This window comes from Contarinia nasturtii, unplaced genomic scaffold, assembly GCF_009176525.2.
Source record: "Contarinia nasturtii isolate CC-2019 unplaced genomic scaffold, AAFC_CNas_1.1 Cnas_scaffold_220, whole genome shotgun sequence".
Taxonomy (NCBI): Eukaryota; Metazoa; Arthropoda; class Insecta; order Diptera; family Cecidomyiidae; genus Contarinia; species Contarinia nasturtii.
In genome coordinates this window covers 3,884,497-3,911,010 of record NW_022197577.1, presented here as the reverse complement: position 1 = coordinate 3,911,010, position 26,514 = coordinate 3,884,497, and the positions used below count along the sequence as shown (strand labels likewise).

General features: G+C 33.1%; 1 protein-coding gene across 1 annotated transcript; it reads right to left on the bottom strand.

Moving 5' to 3' along the window:
• Nucleotides 1–339: 339 nt before the first annotated feature.
• Nucleotides 340–25,309, bottom strand: LOC116337193 (homeobox protein aristaless-like). Its single transcript, XM_031761575.1, has 6 exons — nt 24,651–25,309; nt 13,004–13,325; nt 11,367–11,405; nt 11,268–11,274; nt 1,745–2,004; nt 340–1,372 (listed from the first exon to the last, which is right to left on the bottom strand). Exons 2-6 carry the CDS (start codon nt 13,261–13,263, stop codon nt 973–975), a joined length of 966 nt encoding a protein of 321 aa, XP_031617435.1. The 5' UTR covers nt 13,264–13,325; nt 24,651–25,309; the 3' UTR covers nt 340–972.
• Nucleotides 25,310–26,514: the final 1,205 nt, after the last annotated feature.

Below are 26,514 nucleotides of genomic sequence, written 5' to 3'. Positions count from 1 at the left end.
GTCTGATGTAAACCGAAGAAGCACAAACCAGAAAAACCCATGCATTTCTTAATGAAATTTCGCGCAAACAATCATAAATGTCAAAAAATATTCGCTTTATTGAATTTTTCTGCGAGCGTTGACTACCAACAACATGGGCCCAACATTGGAATTTGGAATTATGAAATCGGCGTCAATTTCATAGTTTTTCTGCCGAAACCGGGAAAAAGATGAAAAAAGAAATGAACACTCAAAGCAATATAAAAGCAGACACAAACATAGTCTGTGGGAATTCATAATGTGGATATCAAATCAAAAACGGAAAATAAATTATTAAACATATTATTTTTTTGGTCAAAATTTGTGTGTTTTATTAAAAAGCTTTTTGAATTCATTCACATTTTGTTTTGATTTTTGTTACTTTAAATTGTGAGTGTTCGATTGCCACTTACTAGCTAATTTGTATATAGCGTTTTTGTTTGTCTCAAAATCCTATCTAGATTGGTGCATGTCTATTCGTAATTGTAATCTAACCAAAGTCTCCTTTTTCGTGAATAAATTATTAAAGTATTCATTTCATTTTTATACATAATTAATATATACTTCATGTTTGTATACTCAAAAAAAAGTATTTTCTTTGCTAAAAAAAAAAACAAATCAAATGTTGTTTCTGTGCGCCACTTTATTTAGCAATAAATGAGCAATTCAAGCATAATTGTTTTTTTGCCAAAACGACAAAGAGAAAAGCAAATACACCTCTATTCATAAATTTATAATAAGTCTACGCTACAAGCTATAATAACTTTGTATTCATTTTGCAAGTATGTATCGGTATTAAATCTAAATTCGGTTTTCGCTTTTTTTTTGTGTGAGAAAAACTGAATGAAATATAATAATATTATAAAAGCATGTGATTTGCACTATTAAATGTTTCTCCTTTGTTTTGTTATTTAAACTAATCAAAATTGTTCTACGTAATTTTTACCATAAAATTCAACTGATAATATCGGGAGCATGCCCGTTTTGACGGAGCATCTCAAGACGAAGTTCATGCTCGCGTGCCTTCAATCGAAGGGCGGCTATCGATGAACTTCTTCGATCATCGGTCGGTGAGGCACCATCGCTGCCACCACTGCTGATTGAGCTATTTGCCGTGGTCGTTGTTAAATTTGTGGCTGTCGATGGATGGCCTTGAGGCGAGATCGGTGGCGATCCAGCGCTGTTCATAAAATCACCATGTGCCGCATGAAATGGCGGCGGTTTCGATGCTGCCATTGCGCTCGAATGTTGAGCAGCTGATATATTTGCAAGCAACGATTGGAACGATGCACTCGGCGAATACAATGCACCTACACCAGGTGGCAAGGAACTCAATATTGGCGACGGCGGCGTTCTACACCAACGGACACAAAAAAAAAACAAAACAAAAAAAGATATATCCAAATTAAATTCTAAATTCAATGTCAATGAAGCAAACGATCAATAAACAAAGAGGCAACAACGAATAACAACATACAATAAAAACACAGGACGAACAAGAAGTGTTAAAGGATAAAAAAGAAATGAGTCAATCGAAATCATCAAACGGATATACATTACTACGGTCAATTAACCGCCATGCGGAAGCGATAATTAAAAACAAAACAAAAAGAAACGAGAATTTAAAAAAATGAAGAAAGAAAATGAAAACAACACACTTCTTTTCTTGTGAATTGAAAAAAAGAAGTGAATTAGGAAAACATAAAATATTGGGTTGATCAATTACCTGTGAAATTGGTGTAGATATGCTGGTGGCAAAACCGATGCGCCCGGTAAGTGTGGATATCGAAATGCGGCTAAACTAGCATCGAATGGTTTTCGCAAATTAAAGCCCAAATGTGTGAATGGATTTGGTGGCAATGCGGATGCAACAACAGTTGCCGATGGTACCTGGGCCCCGCTTGGCAAATAGGGGTTGTAAGGATGCCCGGCAGGGCCAACTTTTTCCTGCTTGCGCCATTTTGCGCGACGATTTTGAAACCACACCTGTGACAAGAAATTGAATAAAAAAATCGAAAATTAATATTACTTTTGAAACCAAATTTGAAACGGAACAAAAAACTTAATCATCTGAATCGATGTATCTACAGAGCAGTGTTTTAGCGAGAGAAAAAAAAATAAACAAATTGAAAAGAAATAATAAAAAAAACACTTCAAGAACATAGTCAAACGTCTATAATTAAAGTGATTAGCATTTGCTGAGAAATCACCTCAGTTGTTGTTGTTGCTCAAATCATTTCCATCGCAATATATAGTGAGATATGTTAATTAGAGATTGAGTTCAAGTAATTAATCAACATATCTCGCATTTATTATTTCCATTACGATTGCCCGTTTTTTTTATAATCTACAATTGTAGAATCAATGCCTAATTTGAATTCCTCTCGGACAATGGGCACACAGAAAATCAATAGACACAGTGATGATACAGCAAAGAAATGCGCTGAACGTCCATGGGACGATACAAAACAATAATAAAAGATTAATTTAAATTCATTCTAATTGCTGCCCATTTTAAAAGCGTATAAACACATTGTAATGAACAACGGATGGGCAAAAGTGAAGTTAAAATGATCGACGAGTGGAGAACAATTCAAAATCATACATAGTCATAATGATCAATGCAGCCCTCCACTCACTTGACGTGATGACGAAATTATTAGCAAGTTACGCATAAAATTAATGCGGCTAAATGAATAAACTGCAGAGATTTTGTGCTAATTATTATTCATTTGTAAGCATTGATCATTTGCGATACAATGTAACAGACCATGAGTTCTCAGCACAAACGATTGCAACACATGCAAGTGATGGTCAGTTGATTGAGAAAGATAATCAAGTGAGTACAGTAACAAAAAAATCGGCAACATCGAACGTTGATCGACAGGCCACAGACTATATAATCGAAATTGTATTCATGAGCGACCAATCTAATCATAAAATCCATGCGCGTACAGTCAATGAACTATGTTCACAGTACGGAAAAAAGTTTTCATCATCATCCACAACACAGTTTAAAGAAAACCCCATTGCACTGATGTAAACGAATGAACACGAATTTTGTAAGGTGGCCAACGGGCAATAATGTTCGATAAATATCATCAAACAAACATTAGTACAGATATACACAAAAAACAATAACCCATTGAATCACACTTGTGTCGACGGTACACATCGGTTTGTGTAGCAACGTTTCTGCTAATTTCCATTGCAACTCTCAAAACAAATTATCATATTATGCACGTTTCCGATTCAATAAATGAAATAAATGCAAATGTTTTTCATTACGATTTACATGCGAAAAATCGCGCGCGCGCGCTCACGTTTTTTTCTGTTTTCGTTGAAACTCACTCACTGGCAGATATTGACAGAAGACACATTTTGACGAACAAGCCCATAGCAAGCTAGTAACGAAACGTTACGGCAAATAATAACAAGAATAATACAGAATAGAGTGGTTCGATTTTGACATTTTTTCAAGAATCAAAAATCGTACCCCTATAACCTCTGTAGGAAGGTCATAGAAACATGACTATAACAACGAATTCGAAAAAAAAAAATGATTTTTGGTGAATTTTGAGCACTTTAATAATTCAATAAAAAATGGTCCATCGGGGGTTTTTTGGCACGAGAAAGCCAGATCTGGCGTTAATTTTGCAATACAAATAATTTTCGACACTTTTTTCATGAAAAAATCACAAAAAATGTGAGATACACTTAATTTGTATTGATATTTATTCAAATTTTCAGTATATTATTTTTTGCAGAAAAAACATTCTGTGCAAAGTTTCATGTCATTACAACATCAAACTTCAATACAAAATTCCACATTTTTTGTGATTTTTTCATGAAAAAAGTGTCGAAAATTATTTGTATTGCAAAATTAACGCCAGATTCAGCTTTCTCGTGCCAAAAAACCCGCGGTGGACCATTTTTTATTGAATTTTTAAAGTGCTCAAAATTCATCAAAATTTGATTTTTTTTTAAAACCACCTGGAGCCGCGCATCACCAAAAATCATTTTTTGTCGAATTCGTTGTTATAGTCATGTTTCTATGACCTTCCTACGGAGGTTATAGGGGTACGATTTTTGATTCTTGAAAAAATGTCAAAATCGAACCACTCTAATACAGAATCGAACGAAAATTAACAGTTCCAAGGGATCTAAGTGTGTGCCATGCATGTATGTATGTTGTGCGAATGCTAAAAGATACGGCAACAAGAGAGTTTAAGTCAGAGCGCAACGCACGGCCACTCAATAAGTTCGTACGTTTGTTATACGGTGTGTGTGAGTGTACATCGGTGTGTTTAAAATTAATTCAATTATATAAATTGTTTCCTTGGAAATGATTATTTGTTAAATTGATGGATATATGTACGTACGATGTTAATATACGTGTGTATGGTACGCGAATGGATGGTGTGCGCATTTCGCGCCGACTTTCTGCGACATGAAACATTATCGGCATTGTATATGCAGAACAAACCCTCGAAATTAATACCATACCGGAAAAAATATGTTATAATATATGTTGAGTTCAGAGGCAGAACGATTTTTATTTTTTCAAAACGAACCAAACAAATCAACAAAAGCAAAATAATAAAAAAGGAAACACAGTCAAGTCCCATGAAAAATGGTAAAAAAGACAGAATAAACAAATTAAAACGGCAGATCGCTACGAATTCTTATGAATGCAATATGTTTTTTTGTTTTGTGAATAAAATTTTTCGACTTTTTCTCGTCATATTTATCTGCGGCAAGTTTGCGAGAGAGAGAGAGAGCGAGCACGAAATATCGATTGCAAATGAGAGAGCGCACAGTTCATTTAGCATTTTGCCTGAATAACCGTTGCACAAACGAGTAATAAGAAGAAGAAGAAGCAAACAGGCAAGAAACAAAATCGAATTGATGCAATAATATGTTAACTAATCCATTGATTGTCCATTTGAATTAGCACATCACTCTCGAAAAATGTTCACATTCACATCCGAGATGCCAACAAGAGAGAAATATGCATACAGCGTATGGTTGGTATATTTGCGCGAGATTCCAGCTCGCCAATGATATGTGTATATACGATTTTCTCTAAGAAAGATGTGATTGTACATTGCAATTACGTGCAAATGATGTAATTAGGCAATTATCGATGAGGCCAAGTAAAAACAAAAACGTCAATTACCAGATCTTTGTGATCGATCTCGTTTCGCATGCACACACAATGCATTGAAACCGTCTGTTGCAGACCAAGTTGCAAAAACAACAACAAATAATAATAACAAATCAATCTTAACCGAACCAAAATCAATCGATAAACTTTTTTTTTGTATTCACAGTTGTTTGTATCGAGTTTTAGACTTGGCGAAAAAGATGTGATTCGTGCATTGAACATCATTTGACCATTTTTGTTTGCTAAATTCTCATAGTAATTTGTGTTGTTCATTCGTTTGGCCAAACCAATCGATCGAGTTCATATCATCAATTAGTCAATTCCACAATATTTTTTTTGTGTATTGCAACAATGAAATCGGAATGAATTTGTATCATTCGAAAAGTACAAGAGAGAATGAAATGATACAAAAATTGCACACTTGCAATTAAAGACACAACCGAAGATGAAATTATTGGCTTGAATGCCCGCCGGATTTCTTCCACTGCATTTCGATTAGCGATAATAACTGACTTCCACAATTCGATGATGTGATTGTGTTCGGTATGGTTTTGGCATTCATCATCGAAAATGAATTCGTTAGTTGGCTTTGGTGCTCTCTCGCCTGTTAGTGATTTGTTCATTTCTTTTATTTTTTTTGTTGGTTTGCTTCGTACCATGTTTTTGCCGCAGTTGCGATTGCAATCGCAAAAACACGCACTTATTACTCATTTACTTATTCATTATTTTGGCATATTTGATTTGAAGGCATACGAAAGAGAATAAAACCAATTTAGTTTTGATGAAACGAACGTGAAAAAACAACAACAACAATAAATATGAAGAAAGAGGTAGAGAGCTGATAAATACACAAGGCATGGCCACATTAATAAGTTCTTTAAGCCGAAAGTGCATTTTTTTAATTCAACTCGATCTACACTATAATTTAATTTAATTGAATTACTCGCTTGCCGCGTTTTTCAACATCCGCGCGCTCGCGCGTCTGCATTTGCACAACCACATGTAACTAAATTAAAAAAGAAGAATTCTATTGATGAATTTTGCTACGTGAACTGAAATGATCAAGCAGCAGTTTTCATTTTATCAAAATCCCCTCGTATGATATCTGCGAGGAAAGAGGAACTCTAATACAGAGAGATGGATCAAGAGACGCAGAGAGAGAGAGAGAGACTAGAAGCACCACCACCAATCATAATAATAATCATCATCATTGAAATGAAATTAAGAACAGATCTCACTCTATACAGCTAAATGAGTTTTTAGCTTCTTTTCCTTCATCTCTCATGCACACACCACCATGATTTTTTTGTTGTTATCTTGCTGACGATCCCAAAAAAAACTGATCTGCTAACCGAAACACCGAAATATTCATTAATCTTTCAAAAATCTTTACCATTTTAACCTGTCACGCATATTATCTTGGCTGCGGTCAGTCAGAGAGTGGGGGCCGAACACATAACTGTCTCATCAACGCAACGAAAATATATACAATTCATTTCGGTTATTTTGCTTTTGACTTGCGTACGTATGCAATTAAAATATAAATTAAAGTTATTATTTAACAAAGTGCTAAATACAGACCAGTCAATTCTAATTAAAATCGGTAAAATATGCTTCAATCGGAATGAAAGAAAAGGAGGTAGGTAAAAAACCGGCACGGAGGTTGAGAGATAGAGCCGGTGTTGAACCATTTCGATACGCACTGCAAAAAAGGGAAGTCCACCTTTTGAAGCTATTATCGAAAACATAAACCTTTTAATAAAACAGCGTGCCAGAGTACATACACATACATATATTCATATCGATATTAATCGCTCTGCAAATCTGCTTAATTTGTAATTGGATGTGTCGATACTTTCGAACATAATTCAAACCAAATATGGTTAGCCTTCAATATAATAACCGACAATTGATGTGAAATAATTTCAAATTTACCTCACACACTTCTTTCGACATACAACACTGGTAGAACATGAAGTATGAATTTGAATGAGGTTATGAATTAAAAAAAAAATCGTTTGTTATCAAGATTTTTTTTTTTTTGGAAAATAAAAAAATTTGAATTTTCACTAAAATTGTTCGGTGCATAAAATCTACACGTACCATTCTCTCGTCATTAATAAAAGTTCTAATTTATATCAAAGTAATATGAACCGCTTAGAATAAAAGTAGTGAATGAGAAAAAGTGAAAATAAAAGTCGAACATAAAGTTTTTTTTGTATGGATTTTGTCTATATAAAAAAAACTTTATGTTCGACTTTTATTTTCACTTTTTCTCATTCACTACTTTTATTATAAGCGATTCATATGAAGGTGTCTATATTCCTCTTTTGATGTGATGTGATGTTATTAGATAAAGATCGTGTATTTTGTATGTTATTTTGTTCGATGTAATTTAGTTTGATTGTGTCAACACTTGTACATTCATAGCGCTTCTTGTCTTCATTTCCAATTGAAATGTGTTCAATGATAATTCAATACAAATGCAGTATCATACATCTTCATCTCATTTGGTCAATTTGTCGATGATGTATTGTTATTCGATTGTCATTATTTTCCTTTAATAAACTCGCTCATGATATTTCAGTTCGTTTATCAAGATTTACTGTAATTGTCTCCTGTGTGTGTGTAGTTTTTTTAATATTAGGATTCATTGTAAGTGTATCAACATCGGTTCGGTTGTGCTGAGACGATGTTCTTGGCACCGACGAACTCAGTCAGCCACACACAAATAAAAAAACGTATAAAATGAAATGACCAAACTGCCACTTAAAGGTTTCCTTGTCCGTCTTTCAATGTTGATGTTGTTCCTTTTTTCTCCAGTTTTTTTTTCGTGCTGTTCTTGTGCTTTTTTTCTTTGTCTATCTACGCTCGTTCGTACTGGCCGATTCTGTTACAATTTCATTAAAATGAAACGTAGGCATCGAAATGTTGTTGTTCTGAAAGATTTGTTCGATGTAGCTTGTGTTGTGTTATTTTGTTGCATAAATTAATGTTGTTGAACGTTCGTTGGCATTTCATGTTCACTTTACTTCATTTAATCTTTAAAATTTTGTTATTAACATCAGTTTCGGGCCCATCGATGATTATCTTTAGTGAGTGAGAAAACTAAGTTTTAATGAATATTGTCTTATCTTCGTTGGAGTTTTCTCTCTCTCTCTCTCTCTCTCTCTCTCCTTCATCTTTATTGATCGTTTTGATTCAGTACCTTCAATAATTTCGACTGATTTGCAGGTTGAAGCGTTCGATTAAATGCACATCGAAACGCTTCTGACGAAAAAATCAAATTAACTCGGCTTTTCTCTCTTCACCGTTGATATTTTGCGCTGACATAAACGTTTACATTAAATGCATCGACGATAAACATCATCAAAGCCAACAATTTGAGTGATCTGATTCTCTCTCTCTCTCTCTCTCTCTCTTTTGAAGCTCTATTTAATAATTCGAAGTGCTTACATGGAACAACACAAGTTAATGAAAAAAAACGTATTATGAATTAAGTAACCCAATTGAAACGAGATCGAGACGGATCACTTGAATGGATGATGAAAAATTGAACGAAGTGCTGTTTGATTAATTAAAGATATGGGTCGATTTTGTGGAATATCACGGCTACATTCAGAGTTACACAGTAAGAACAATTATAAACTTTGCTTCCAAATAGATTTATATCTTTTTTAATCAAAAGCAATGTAATATCAATGAACGCAAATCCATCTGCGTTAAATCCCTGGGGAAAGGTTACAATTAGATCAAGAGTTGGGACATGGACAACATACATTCGTGGTAGGAATAATTTGGTATGTATAATTTTGTAAGTATATTGAAAATTGAAAATTTAATCAAAATAAAAGGAATAAAAATATTGCACACAAAGACAGGGGGAAGTCGTGAAAACTTATTCTATTTAGAAGAGAGAAAAAGAGCAAAATGCAGTAAAAATAATTAAGAACATTCTCAGTTAAGTGAAATGAAATAAAATGAGTCGTTATTATTACTGTATAAACAAATGAAATATGAAACAAATAAAATCGCCGGGGAGGCCTTCAAAATCAGAAAATCAGAAAATCATGTTACTTTGTTGTTGGCAATAAATCAATAGCTTGCATGGGAAATTCGTGTAATGGCATACATTGATTAGACGTGCATGGCTCCAGTGTGTTTCATTTTGGGAAAATTAACTTTGTTTACTACCATATATATTTCAAATGGTTATTAGAGTCAATTTTGAACGAAATAAAAAATTGAATATTCGGGCATGACTAATGTGTGTGTGCGGTGAACATTCCTTGTTTAAATATCAAGCTGTATGAGCCAGACTGATGGGATCATGTGATTCATTGGTTGAATATCTCTCCATATTTTCTCTATCTCATGATTTAATTTATGATTTAATGAAATGGTATCACATACGTTGAGTACACGCCTATTGTGCATCGTTAACAGACGAACAATTCAATAAATGACGTTTTACTACTTTAAACGGCAATTTATACGGTCAATAGGTAACACACGATGCAGTTGCTTATTATAACTGCTGTTGGTTCAAATAAAGAAATTATTTGAGCCAAAAAAAAAACCAAATTATTTTTTTTGTCCAATTCCCGTTCTTTTTTTATTGATTTTTTTTTGTATGGGAAGATGTTTATAATTTCCAGATGTAGCGGAAAATTAAAGTCATTAACGAACACAACAAAATGGCTTGGAATATTGGGATAAGTTTTGTCGAAAGAACGTATTTGAGTGAGGATCGTTCACGTGGTCGAATGATCAACCACTTTTTCAGCCATTGATTCGGCGGTCGTTAATTGAATAAAGTATTTATGTATGCACAACATGTGCACTAGACCTTCAATACATCTATCATGTAGGTTTTTTTAAACCGTCCACCACCATGATCATCTCCTATTTATACACTGTTATGTGTCGAAAAGTAGTCTAGCTTTGTGCGATCAAAAATGTTTGTAAATTCACTATAAAATACATGTCTATAATGGCATACGCACATACAAAACTCATTAGATGATAAACAGCGGGTGGTGTTTAGTTACACCGTCACCTGATTACCCGTATTTAATGATTCTTGATTATAACTCTCTAAATTTGCCAATTCATATTCTGGAAGCATGTTTTTATTCTTTTTCTTTTTGTAATTTTCTAGTTGTTCTGAGCTACTACTGTTTATAAATAGGTTTGGAAGAGTTTTAAAACAAAAATAAAGCAGACAAAAATGTTCTCTCTCTCTCTCTCCGATTCTCTTATCAAATGATGACGATTGTTTTCCATTAATTTGGCCGTGTATTCAAAGCAAGTCTTATTCGTATACTAACGGAACGCAATTAAAGTCTATTTGAAATTTATCCAAGTAATCAATATCGCCAGGCAATTGCAATCTAATTTAGATTGCCATTCTAATTGCATTCGATTACATGGTGATTTAATTAATCCAACTATTTTTTTTTTGATCAGCCCATTATTGTGATTGCATCGATTTCGTCTCTCGCTCTCTGTTTGGTTTATGTTGTGTGGGGAGTCCTGGCTCCATCAATGTATAATATTTTTATGATCGTCATTAGCCGCAATCATTGAGCATGTACCCCCTCATGCAGTTTAGATTTGTTAGAATCGATATACACAATGCAATTGCCATAAACACTAACTTGAAATTGAAAATAGTTGATGTTGATTACAATTTGTGCATTTGTTTTGTTTTATACGAGCCATATACTCGTGTTTTACATTTCAAATCGTTTCATTTTCACCAATTTACGCACATACTCCTATTTCTTTTGTAACATTTCCAGTCTGATTGGAATGGGCCGATCTGAAAGCGACTGTGAACTTAGAAAAATGTCAATTTTTACCGGAAATTTCTAGAGATCCACAAAATTATTGTCCTTTTTTTGAATTTATACAAAAAATATTGAAAAAAATTGGGAATTCTTGCGTTATAAAACATTGAATCTAGATTTGATTCGAACAAATTGTTTTGAAATGTTTCTCAATCGAAATGAATATTATATGATGAGATTCTGTCTAATTTACAATTCCACTGAAAATAATAGAGTAATTTATTACAAACCTGTATCCTGCAAAGAGAGAAAAAAAATAGCAAATCATTAGCCAAAACTTCAATGAAACTGACAATAACTAAACGATAACGATGAAACAAATTTATTACCTCGCTTCTGTTAGTCCAATTTTCATTGCTAGTTCCTCTCTGTGAACGAAAAAACGAGACACATATAAGTAAAGGTAACGACAACAAATCAGCAACAAAAAGCAACAACAAACTAGCGAGCAATCAAATCAAGATTGAGCGCAATGAGTGGTGAGAGTGAGGAAGATGGGAAGCAAAAAAAAATGCAATTGTAGAACTAGATGAAAATCACGTTTAAATACGTAAAATTACGAAATCAATTTAGCTTTCAGGGGAAACAGTGCTAGAGTCTATATGGCAATAATAATATAATAATAATAACGCGGCGCTTTTCCTAGGAAAAAAACGTACACATTCAAAGTGTATTTAACGAAAAGACCACTAGGCATTTACATCGTCTGCATTTAAGTTTTGAAAAGGAAAATAAAACACAAGTGTCTTTGTGAAAACGGGAGCTTTATGTTCAACTAAATGGAGCGTGCATCATTAATGTATTATTTTCATATAACGCATTGAATGATACTGTTATTCAAGCTATATTTTCCTGCTCTGCATTGCAAGTGCTCAAACTGATTGGGCATTTATGTATTATTTCAACGTAGTATTATAATTATATAAATCGTTTTGTATGCATCAAATACTCGTCAATTGAATTGGAATATATCATTGCAAGAGATTGCCAGAAAACTCATATTGGTATTTAAGGTTTTCGTTACCAATGCTTGGTGTTATACAGCAAAGTATTTAGTCGCCACAGGCAAATGCCATTTCATTTAGTTGTGCATTTTTCTAATTAAACGCACGCATATACACACTCGATTTTCTTTGGTATGCTTTTTTTTCTGTATGCACATACAAAATATGCAATCGATGCAACGAAGAAAGAACCAAATGAAAGTTGTAGAGAAAGAGACGGCGGCAACACAGAAGAGTGAGAGGGAAGAAGAAGAAGGAAAAAAGAATAGCTATCTCAACGAAATTCATAGTGCAAAGACATAGAAATAGATTTATGTGTGTTAAACTACATAATAACAAAACAAAACATTGCGCAAAACATGAGCGTCGCAAATAATTTAACTGGATATGAAACGTTTTGTTCAATTTAACACATAAATTTAATTAGATTTTTTTTTCCAATCCGTCATTTTCTGTGTATCGCTTAATTGGTTTTTTCCCTCCAATGTGACTCGAATATATGTATATATATATATATATATTCAATTATATGACGTGTGTTTGTGGATGGTTTGTTGTTGCAAAGACAATAAATGCGTTATAAATGTTGAGCAAAATTGATTCAAAATGCTTGCAGCAATGAAAACGAAAATTGTTTGTCGTGTTGTTGCAGTTTTTTTATATTGATTTCAACTCTTCGGCTTTAATTGCGGTTGCGTTTGAGCTGTGACAAATTGGTTCATACGATGTTGATGTTATCATTTGAGAATAGCAGAGGTGTGATAATCATATATGTGAAACATTGATATGCACATTTGTGGCACGAACGATGATGTATCAGTGAACTACATTTCATTAACCCAAGCTAAAAAAAAATCTTCGCAAACTCATACACACATACGCACACTATAGAATCGACATTACGAAAAATTCAAATCCGCACGAATGTTAATACAAAAATAAAAAACTTGAACATCGCATACCTTGTAAAGACATCCGGATAATGTGTGCGTGAAAATGCCTTTTCCAATTCTTCCAATTGAAAACTGGTGAATGTGGTACGATATCTTCGTTGTTTACGTTTTGGTGCAAAATCGTCCATGTCACCATCACTGTTTTGATCGGATATTGGACTATTGGTGCCGCCACTGGTCGGAGGTCCTGGCCGCTCCATCACATTGCCAAGCATTTTCGATGCATCATGCGACATTGCATCGATTTTGGTCTCCTCTGATATGCCCATGACGGGCGTATCAAATTGTGGTATTCGGGCGATGGTGAGAATTTTGATGCTGATTAAATAACCTACAATGTAACAAAATGATATTTTTAACAATTATATACATATAAAATGTTGCATTACGAAAAACGAAAAATTATTTATATGTAAAATGTGAATTATGATTAGAAAAATGATTGACAAAATGGAAATGAGGGAAAAAAATTGAAATGATAGAGCCGATTTTGTTTGAAATATGAATAATTGATTGAATCACAGCGCAATTTTTGATTGAAATCCAAATGCATTTTTGACGTTTCATAAAATTTTTATGAAAGTTTTGATAAATTCATCGGTTTGCATGTCAATGAGAAAATAAAGGGCACTATAGTGAAATAGCTGAAAATTGAAACAATATTACAAAGTAATACATTTATTTATACATATAATTTTCATTTTTGAATTTCCACATCAAGTAATAAATGAAAAACAACCGAGAAATAATTTAATTGGATGTTGTGTGTGTGCATATATATTTCTTTTCTCCTTCTTGAATTCAACATAAACACTTCACATTGATTGTAATATGCTAACATATGGATTCGAATATTGAATTGATTCGAAGGCACATGTGAGAGTGAGTGAGCGTGTATATGTATGTGTGTGGCTGTGGTATTTATTCATCGTAAATTATTTTAATTCTTTTTTTCTCACTAGTAGCATATTCATTGAAAATGAGAATAACAAATGAAATATTACTATTCGCAATAAATGGTGAGTGTTTAAAGTAATTGGATTTTTTCTCTCGTTTCAATGTAATACAAAACAAAAAAAAAACGATGAAAAAACCTGCACAAACAGCATAAAATAGACAATAAATGTATACATTCTACGGTTTAGTTCTTGGATATAATTATTCAATATTTTAATAAGTAAACACAAAATTGATGTAATTAAACAAAATTGAGGAGAGGAGAGGCCGAAAAGTGAAGAGAAAAACAATACACGAAAATGACTACTTTGTATGCGTATTGAAAAGAAACGATTGAATTTTCTTTTTGTGTCGCTATTTTGAATTTATATATTGTATATATATTAATTCATAAAATTCATAAACAAATGCCGAAGTTTGAATGATTTATTAATTTATTAATAATTTCAATGGTTTAAAACGAAGGAACGACACGAATACGCATGCAATCTGTTGCAATGTTTCTGAGGTATCAATTGAAATTTGTGAATTTCAAATGCAAACGCGTTTGGTCTCCTTTTTTCCATTCCATTTTTATATTTGGTAGACCGTTCACCTATAGATTATCGGAACAACGTCCATATAATATATTACATACTCATATAAAAAATGTACATTCGATGACTTTGTTTGCAACATTTTGAACTCACTTTCTGGCCGCTCTTTTTATCTACTACAAAGAACTGAGAGGTTTTGCACTGGCTTTGAACGCGTGTCACATTGTAATAAAGCAAAATGAAGCAAAACACAACACAGAAAAATTACTAAGTGGAAAATTATCGCGTGTGAAATTGCAACTTTGCGTTATTTATATCGTACATTATAGTCGTTGTGTAGTTGATTTTTGCCGGTGGTTCTAGGAGCATGTGCTATCTCCCTCTAATACATACACTCACATTCGCTCACTCTTTTTTTACACACTGATACATCCGAGAATACGATTGTGCATGGCAAATTCACAGTAGTTGAGAAAATGACAGAGAAAAATGCGCCTCTTTAATAAGACTAAATGTAAAAATTGATGTACACAATAACAGCAATATATTTATACACAATTCAAAGACAGACATGCTGTGTGTATGGCGAACAACAAAGGTATGAATTAAAAGCAATACGTATAAATGAACGCCTTTTGAGTCGTCAATCGAAATAATAATAAAATATTATTTAATGATTATGTTTGATATTAACCAATTGCTCGGGGGGCCGAAGATTACATTATAACTTGTCAAAAGCGGATGTGAAAAATACAGCAATAATGCAATAACACTGACATTTTCGAGTTAAAAAAAACACAACCGAGTCTATTTGCTTGTACCGTAAATGTCTATGTTTGTTTAAATTGCAATTAGCTTTGATACAAATAAATACAGTAATACAAATGGCTGGCATTTTAGTCTGTCAACGAATACAATTCGAAAAAAAAAACATTGAATGTTTGAATTGTTTTGACCAGCTGTTTATACAAATCGAAAGTCACCCGTGTACGACAGACGGCAAGGATAATTGAATTGATTTCCTACAATGTATGAAAAATGAGGAAACATCTCAATTTTTCGGAACGGAACATTTTTCATCTCTTCGCTCAAATCTTCGGCAAACTTAGCACATTTCAAATGAACAATATGAAAACGAGCATAAAGTAATTCATTGTAACGTTCATCGGCGAGAGAAAACCTCAAATCGTGCTAATTAAACGCTTAAAGCATAAATGAATGCATACAGTTGGTGTGTTGGCCCGTTGTTTCATTCGTTTTAGTCGAAGCAATTGCATCGTTGTTGTTTCGACCGCGTAATTGATGCGCGCTAACGAGAATCTGTGGTTTTAAAAATTCGTAATATAGCATTTACCACCTCTCATTTCACATGCATTCCAAATGTTCATTTGATCTCATTAGCAGAAGAGAATCTTTGTTGTTTCATTGCAATGGGGCAATAACGCTTTCTCTTTTAAAGGCCAGAACAAACCATTCAGTTTTGTGTCTGCATAAAGTCAATTCCGATGAAATGCGAATGAAAAAAAGAAAAGAAATACACACTTGCACATATACAGAAAAAGAAAAACAATCAAAAGAGATCATAAACGGTTGGCTTCTGAAAACCGTCTTTTATTTTAAAAACTCTGAATTCGATCGTAAAAGATGGAAAACGGGAAAAAATTAGGTACGCATAAAATACTAAAATTATGAGTTTTTATTTTCTTTTTTTTTTCGCAAGGCGAAAGAGAAAAATCAACAAAGAACTTTTTTACCTTGTTAAATTAATGTTCCGAATGGCTTGAATACTGTGTGCATGCGGAATTCAATTTCTTTTTTGAAATGTAACAAAATCGAGATGCACAGATTGAGAATATATAATATTGGCATAAATATGCGGAAAAACATACATTGTTAGCGACTTGTTAAGCATATACACACACTCAAACCGACACTCGTTCTAAATGACCGAATCATTTTGTCTTTACAGCATTGATCGTCAGCGGATGAATAAAATTTTAATAATTTGATCATAATACGATAGTGCGCATAGCCGCAGGCGATATGGAACAAAACATCAATGTAACACAAAATATATATATATAAAAGACGAAGAAATGCGTCGTTCTGTTCTTGTCTTGATAATTGAATTAAGTATCATCGTTTAAGTGATAATTCTTGCTGATGGCAAATGGTACTACCGTATCGAAACACGGCCAATTGACTATAATGGTCAATTTTTACGGTTTTCAGTAATGAGCGAAAAAACAACAACAAGAAGAACCTATCCATCTGTTGCAATGATCGAAACGCAAAACAAGTGGGCGCGCGCGCGTTCGAACGATTGAGAGAGATATTCAACGATAAAAGAGAAGCTCGAGAGAGATAGACACTTCCCCCACTAAATACTAATGGCAACTATTTCATCTTCGGTATACCTTAACTGTATTATTCGTCAAAACATCAAACGACATTGCACACATTGATGCAAGTGAATAAAGTATATCCATGGACATCATTTAACGCAGAATTATTATTAAACTGGTTTGAAATATTGAGTATTTGAGTGTATGATGCGTGCTGTGTAGAACTTATACCTTATTCTGGTTTTCTGAATGGTATGTATTTTTAATTTTTTATGCTGGTTTTCACATGCAGAATATCTAGCTATTCTAACACAAAATCATTGTCTATTTTGGTATATGAATGCGGCACGCTCGCGCGTCCAACCATTGAAACAAAGAACCATTTATAAAAAAAATTGTATGCGCAGGCTGCTGTTACCGCTGCTGCTGGCAGGTAAACAAATACACATCATAAATTCGATTTGAAACGAGGCGAACACAATAATCATAAACGTTTTGACAGGCCCTGAGCTATACGATGGACATATATATGTATGTGTTGTATATGTATATATATTTTTTTATTGGTGAAATGCCTGTAAGCAAGCGAGTAAATTAAAATTTTATTTAATTTTAAGTGAAACGACTCTTAACATATTCTTTCTTTCTGCACGGTCGTTTGCATGCAATTTGTTTAGGATTCATTTGGTTTCGTTTCAAACGAAAAAAAAAACATGCACACATTCCATACACATTTTTCATGCAATTTGAAGTTTCACCTCATTTTGTTGCCTTTTTTTAGTTCTAAACCGTTAAACTATTTCGTGTTTACAGAAAAGTTCAAACTTATAACCATAATTAAACTACAATTGATTCACCTGAAAATAGTAAAGTTCTTCCATTAAATTAGTTATTTGAATATAAATAACAAGCTAATTAGATTTCGATCGATTTGTATTGCGCATGTGAAAATGTTTCGAAAAGTGCACTCATAATTGACGATCCAATTGATGTGTGTGTATGGCACCTCACGCGGATTTCTATCTGGCACCGTTCGTAATTGAATGACTTAGTTCGAATAAAGTTTCATTATTAAATTATTTTCAACGTGATTAGAGTGAAAGGCAAATGGAGAGCACAATATATATGCCAGCCAGTTTGTTGTCTTTTACAGAATCTTCCGTACATTTGGAGAAAAACATTTACTTGCGAATGCCACACACACCAAATCGATTGAAACTTTCTTCCGATATCATTGCATCGATTCACACATAATTGCTTCCTGTAATCAAGTTTTTACTTTTCCGCACACACCTAGTGTGTAAGGTAAAGTATTGGAATCGGTCGAAAAATTAACACCCTCGAAAAACATGTTTTCTGGGTGTTTTAGGACCCAGGGAACACGAATCTAGCGTTTTTTCGATGTCCGAATGTATGTGCGTGGTACCCTGTACGCAAAAATTTGTTAACACGATAACTTTCAAACCAGAAAAGTAACTCAAAATCTGACTTCACAGGATGATTGGGGGTGCCGAGGAATAGAAACCATTAGATTTTGAGCGACTTTGGTTGATAGAGTAACGTGTCATGTCTGGTGTGATGCCCATGGCCATCCATGAGAAAAATTCAATTTTCCCCCCAAAAGTGATATTTAATGTATTCTTAAACATCCAAAAATATGTATTGAGGGGTTTTTGGGTACGAGAAAACCGAATATGACATTAGTTTTGCGATACAAATATATTTTGACACACCTTTCATACAAATATTTCAAAAAAATTGGATTTTTGTATGGAAGCCATGCCTGTATGATATCGTAATGACCTGAAACTTTGCGCAGGTTATTTTTATCACACAAAAATAATATTCCGAGAGTTTGAAGACATTTCAATACATATTAGGGGTACCTTCCGAACAAAATTTTATTTTTCACCCAAAAACGAAAATTTTGTATGGGAAGTACCCGTAAATTGTATTGAAATATTTTCAAACTTCCAGAATGTTGGCTTTTTGTGAAAAAATACCCTGTGTCAAGTTTCACGACGTCATGCAAGGATTGATTCCATTCCAAAATTCCCATTTTAAGTAATTTTTATATAAAAAGTGTGTCAAAAATTATGTGTATCGCAAAACTAATGTCAGATTCAGTTTTTCGTGAGTTCAAATTCAAGTAAAAGATAAGTTATAAATGAATTTTGTGGATCACAGTGCGGAAAAGTTCATCTTACGTATGTAAGACATTTTATTATTAAATAAATCACTTCGAATCGACGGAGAAATAGAAGAGCAGAAAAAAGGACGTACACTTAAATGACTTACATAAAACGTGCTCGCATTTGTGTAAACAAAATCGAAAAAATCATACATGTCGATCGACGTGAATTGCAAATGAATAAAAATATCATACGACGATAGGGGTTCAATTTTTATTTGAAAACTCGATTGCGTGATTTTTTTTATTGAGCAAAATTTGTTGGACTTCGCATCGGACCGAACGATCGCAACAAAGTGACAAATCGTAAAACCATCGAAACACAATCAATTGGCCGCCGATAGCCTGCTGTGTTCATAATCAAAGTAATATAATCGATATAGAAAAATTGACAAAACAAATATAGCGCTTGAAAGTTAGAGTTTTAAAATTTTGTCATTAAAACTAATTCGGTTTCCCCCTGAGCGACAAATTCGACATAATTTGATTTATTTGTTTTTGTCTACACTTTGAAACAGCTTGAGCTTGTTACATTTGCAGTCTGGAGAGAAAAAAGAGAATCGATCGCCATTCAACCGGATCCAAAGACTCAATTAAACACACACAAAAAACGACAAAATCGAAATCGTCACTCATTGATCGAGCGCGAGCGCGACCAATCTTTCGGTGTCTTTTCAGGTTTTCATCATAATTACTCGTCATGTATCTTAATTTGAATGAAATTAGTCAGGAAGTTCCAATTTAACTATTTGTTCTTGTGACAGACTGTAATTGGTGGTGCAATGAAAAGAGACAAGATGTGATTTATTTCTGTTTCTCTTGATTGAACCGTGAGAATTGAGAGCTGAGCATCGTGTTAAAATTAAAAATATATATAGAAAAATGTTGCAATTTTGTCTTGAAATATTAACCTTTTCTTTTAAATGTTTCTCAAGTAATATTTCTATGAAATTGATTTACATCGATTACTAAGTTTGTACATCAGTATATCTACGTGATATCGTTTCATATTTGTTAAAAAAAAAGTTGTATTGAATAGTAGTTTTAAATCAACGTGTTCAACATATTTCGGGCGCTACCTGAATCGGATCGTAAAAATTACGTGTATGCCAATTTAAATAAAGTAACACGTAAAAACAACGCTACACAAATTGCATCTACTCATGTTCTGTCTCTTCGCTGTGACCATCGCTGTTGGTGCTGTTGATGTTGTTGTTGTTGGCGTTTCTGCATCGGTTTTTTTTCGCTCACTCTTTTCTTTTTTATTTTATTTTATTTTTTTTTTAATTTATTTATTGTTTTCGTTTTTGGTAATTTAATTTGTGATAAGCTCCATTAACGAAGGAACAATCAAAAAAGAGAGAGAAAAATGAGGCTAGTGTTTCTTGAATGCGACGACATTGTGTGCTGTCGATACAACAACGACGACGAAAAATCTATAAAAAAAAGTGTTCGTAGCCGAAACGTCGTTTTTGAAAATGACTAAAAGCTTTTCGATAAATACGATTTTTGTCGTCCATATGTATGTTGTTGCAATGTGTCTTGAATAATTTTTTTTGTGTTCGTTCTTTTGTGTCTGGTCGTGTTTTGTTTTGTTAATGCATTTTTTTGCTTTTATGAATTCAACGGTCAAACGAACGAAGTAACATACAAAATGACTTTTTTTTTTATAAAAAAATGTGAATTGAAGTTATAAAAACGCCGTTTTTTATGGTCCCATCCATATAATTTGCACCGCGTGCACACACACACAAACACACATTTTTCAAGTTTCATCAAGAGAGGAGACTGAACTTCTTACTATTCGTATCGTACGGCGTTAATTAATTTATTGTGGTTGTGCGATCACAAATGAGTAATGTAATAATAATAGATTAGCCATTCGTAAAAAAAATGTGTCCGAAGCCAAGAAGTAATTCAATTGTTATTTCTCGCTTCGGACTGAATCCATTAATTCATTTTCGTCTCATCAATCAACACACAGTCTGCAAGTGACCCATACTCGGAAGAAGGACACAAAAAAAAACAACTTGAAAAATGATCTACTCTCATAAAATTAAGAATAAAAATGTAGTATAGTAAATCAACTTTTGAGATGATCAAAAGCAAAATGTGATTTGGACAGGTAGATTTTCAATTCGAAGGCCGCTCACAGCGATTCAATGGAATTTAAAGAGCGAAAATATAAAAAAAAAACGAATTGAAAAAGAAGATTGTGAATATATATTCTTCCGATCTACTCGATCATAAAAAATGTGCATTGTTGATTGGTTAATTTGGAAACCAACACCACTTGTGCTATCGACAAAACAACTTTTGTACACATGGTAATCAATTTCATAATTTGCTTGACCTGAACTTATCAAGATCTTGTCATCGACAATTTTTTTCCTATCTCTCTCTCTGTTTTTATGTGTGATAAAATGAAGTGAAATTTGCGAATGCATAAAAGAAGTTTCCATAAAAATTACGAGATTTTTGCCAAAAGCATTTTTTTATTTGAGCTGCCTTTATTTTGAATCAATAAGCTTAATAAAGTGTGTTTATCCAATTTACGTGATTATCTTGATTTCGGGCGACGCTTTATCGTCTCTTAACCGTTAAAATAATAAACGCTATGAATCAAAGTTCTCATAAATAAAAAAAACATTGCTGAATTGCATCACACACCGAAAAAAAAGTGGTGAAAGTGTGTATGTTATAAATTGTTACAAGTGTATCCTTGCGGCGAAAAGATTTTCGAATCAATTTATTATAATGAGAAAATATAAATATATGTCAGAGAATCGTTGGGCTTATTTGTTCGTTGAAATAAACCAGTTTAGTTATGAGAATTGATCGATTTTTTATGATTAAATTATAAATTCCCCCCATCAGAGAATGCTAATCAATCTTTGCGAAAAAATACATGTCACTTTCATAAATTCTCTATGCAATATCATAAAACAAAGCGTTCAATTTGCAGAAAAGCAAAAAAAAAAACACAAAACGGTTGAATTAGTAAATTGAATTTACCGACAAAATTCGGAATTGAACAAATGAAAAAATGTGTATATTTTTTTGGTTGTTCATGGTTGTCCATCGATCGATGCGCATCCGTGCATAATGTTTGCCCGCTTTTTGTGTGCCGAGGCGATGGCACCGGTGCGATGTAATTTATTGATCGCTTCAATAAATTTGACATACGACCACGAATTCGAGCTAACAAACACTCAGAGTGCATGCGATGCATATTATGCACAAAAAAAAAGTATATGTGTATTGATTGTGATTCCTGTTGACTTCTGGTATTGACTGTCTCGAACAATTTACGATTTTTGGCTCGTCTTACAAATGATTCACTACACTTTTTCCACTGTTTCGTGCTTTATTAACTGTGTTCAGGTAAATAAAAAAAAACTCATTCTTTTTAACCTTTTTCTCTTTGTTCGCTGCAATGATGGAACGTTACAGTTTTTTTCTGTCGTTTTTCCTATTGCCAATTCATATGTGTGTAAGGCAAACACTTACCACTTCGATCACTCGAAGATCATAAAATTTAAATCATAAAAAGGAAAATTGATGTATAATATATCCACACACCAAAACGAAATAAGAAAGAAGAGAGAAAGAATTGGCCAAAGAAATTGGTTTTGCGAGTTTCAGTGATTAAACAAAATGGGCAAAGAAAAGAAAAACCAACAACAGCAGCAGTTTATTGGAGTTGGATACGCGGCAATTGCAAAAATACAGAAATTAAACGGAGCACAAAAAAAATTGTTTATTTGTATTTATTTGTTTATTTTGTTGCATGAACTGCAATCGTTATTCGACTGCGCCATCCAAGAAATATCAACAAATGAACTTTTTATTTATTTGTACAATCCATGATTCGGCCTTTTCGCTGTTTTGCAAAACGGGAAAAATCCCCTGGTTGACCATTGTATTACTTTGACACGGAAATTTATTTCAACATCGACCATACAATCTATTGTGTAGTACATATATGTGTAGTAATAAATGGTGCACACAGGTAGAGTGCAAATGAATCGCCCATCCGAATTGACTTCGGTAAATTGGCAAAATTTATTATCACACAAGGATAATAATCATAAAGCATGTCATTTGGGAGGCTGGCGTTTTTTTTCCGCCATGCTCACCAAATGTGGGATGCAAGACGATGCAAAACACTTATCGTCAAATTCAATTTATGAGAATTGAGAAATAATTCATCGGAAATTTCGATTTATGCCCAGAAGCGAATACAATCATCATCATGCAAATTGAAGCAACGCTTTTACGTTTTCAAGGATCTTTTTATGTTCGACCATTTTTCCTATACTCTGAATAACATTGCATTGATATTGATATAAGGGATATTAAAAATTCCTTTTTTTATCGTCGTTTAGAATGATGCCGTCAATTTGAGACAAATTTTTGGGGGTCTTTAAAGTGGTTTCCGTTACGCTCTTAAAAATTCTCAATAAATTACCTTCAATCATTCATCAAAACGAACATATTTCTTCTATCGATTTTTTTTTAGAAAACCTGTTGTCGAAACACCAGATGGCATTTTGATGAATTTCGATGATTTATATGCTAATCGCATCTTAGGAGAATTTATAATTATGGGAGTTTTCGCAAAAATAATTTTTGTTCAAATAAATGAGTTGAAAAAATGGAAATTGCCAGTTTGTGCTTTAACATATTTTAAATATTCAGTCATATCGCTTAGATAAATGTATATTTTTTCGCAAAATGCGTTTAAAATGTGTTTGAAATGGATTTTTAAAATGTGTATCATATTGTTATCTTGCATTATAGATATTTAATACCCAATTTCGAAAGCGACTGAAAAGGAAGAGACAATTTCGGTGAAAAACTTTGCAGAACTCATATTTGTTGCATCGTTTTTAATTTCTATTAATTTTAATTTCAAATTTTCTCAGATAGTGACCTTTTTTCAATCGAGAGATATTGGTTGGTTTTATGATCAAATCAAAATGTCACAATATATTCATTGAAATATGGACGTTGTTTATAAAACTGTCGAGAGCATCGTTATAAATAATAAAACATCGATAGTATCATTGAAATTTGCGTAATATTTTTGAAATGGATTATCCCCAACTAGTTCCTCGGATAAATTTCGCTTCCGAAAAAAACCACAACACATTTATGAAAGATCTAAGTGTGATAATTCATGCTGATCATAAAACGTCATAAAACACAGAGAAAGATTTTATTTAACATGAAATCTAAAACGAGGTGTTTTCTCTGGCATAAGCAGTTGGAATTTTGAGGTTTTTTCAAATGGAATTTCAATTTTTATTGCCTGTCACACTTTGCTAATGGGTTGGTTGCGAGCTAAAACGAACGACTAATGAAAACAGGATTCTATCATCATTGACTTGCCTCATTAGATATAAATCATTTTTGAATGCATTTCCAATGCTTGTGAGGTCTTTTGCGTGTGTATATTCCAGAGAATTCTTTACAGCTTGCGGAAAGAAAATATCTGTGTTAAATTTTGCCGTCGGCGTATTAGCTAAACAAAAATCGGCCCTATAAAATCTTAATTTTTACAGTTGAATCCGAAATAAAATGTAAATTTTAAATTGATTCTATCGGTGGAGTTGGCGACTTACGGAAATAAAAGTTAAATGTTTTTTATGCGAGATTCTGGATATTCTTTAGAAATTTGTTGAAATTTCGATATTCCGTTGAGATTCACACACACACACACGATCACAACAAAATCACTTGAAATACACGTTTTTGAAGAAGCACTCAAAAGTTTAATTAATTTTTTTGCAAATTGGATAGTTATTTGCCGTAGTCCGTGCTCAAAGGTTTCAGTTTTTTTTATCGTACTTTTTTTTCGTCTATGTTACTGTTTTTTTTTATGTGTTTCTTATCAATGTTCGATAAAGTGTTTTATTACTTGCGTCAGTGTAAAGGCACGTTTTGTAAGTGTTTTTTAATCATTAAAACGCAAACAAAAAAGGAGTAATATTTTTACAACTTGAATCAATTTAATCACGAGTTTACCAGTCCGAATAATATTGCCAATAATGCATTAGAACACAAAAAATCGCCAATAAAATCAACGGATCGAGTTATATAGAAAACAAAAAAATAAAATAAACAACAAATAACAAGAAATTCAATTGCGATAAGCGCCGTTAAAATTGAGCAACAGTGAACACTTGTTTGGTTTATAAAAAGACTAATAAAAAGTCGGGTGAACAAAAACACCACTCGCTCATTCAACGGAGGAAAAAATGAAATTTAAAACCACGCAAAACGAATGCTGAACTACAACTGAATCATTGTTGTACAAAGTTAACAGCAGGTAAACAATTATCGTGCGCGTTGTGACTCACACAAGCCCGAACAAAATGAAACAACATGAAAAAGAAACTGATAAATAATCGAAATACAATGAAACATACACACAAAAATAAAACACGAAGAAAGGGAAATATAAAGTTGAGGAATTTGTAGTATGAGAATGAATGAGATGGATTGATTGAACTAACACAAAATGCGCGTCATGACAACAATCGCACACAACTATATTCAGGCCAATTATTATTTATACACACGAATGCTGCCATAAACTTTACATTCCAGTTGCAATGTATGTCATATAATTTACACGAAATTATGAATATAGATGATCACTCATATATATAAACATACGCACACAGGTAAAACAGTATAGACGGTGCGATGATCATAGTACACAAAGACGCACACACACTTCTGACATTGTGATGAGTGTAAACTTTGGAATGTGGCAATGTGAGTGCAATGCACAGAAAAGGCATTCCAATCGGTAATTGTGTGGTTGTCTCTCTCACTATGTGTGGTGGTTTTGGTTGTATGATAAGCCGGCGTTTCGATTTGCCGTTTAATTTGTTTTATGTAATTCGAGTAAATAACGCTTGTCATATTCGATTAGGCGCGTGTTGTGTTGTTCACATACATGTTCGCGGTTCTCGCATTTTATTTTCTCTCTCTCGTATTCTCTATGTAAAGCGTTTGAGCTCCTCCCTCTTTACCTCACATTTTTATAAACATTTTTCAACGATTTATTAGAAGAAATATACACAGCAGACACAATATAACAAGTTATATGTGCATTTATCTTGGCTCGTTTCAGTTATAATATCGCAATCATTTTTTCCTCAACGTTGTTGTTGTTGTTGTTGTTGATGGCAATTATGCTTGCAAATCGGTCAATTAACGTCGAAATATTGCATGCATAAAATACATGCATTCTGTTTATTAGGGAAATTCATATCGTTTCGCGATCGAGCATTTCTTTGTGTGTTTTTTTTTTGCTTCTTTTCTTCTCATTTTCATGAGGCGTGGTCACGCTTATGTACGGCTCTATTATAAATAGAGGCAAATAAAACGATATTTATGCTCGTTAAAGTTGAAGTTTTTTTATTATTATTTGCCGCAAAATTATGCAAATACTAGAGTTATGTATTTGGTTTCTTG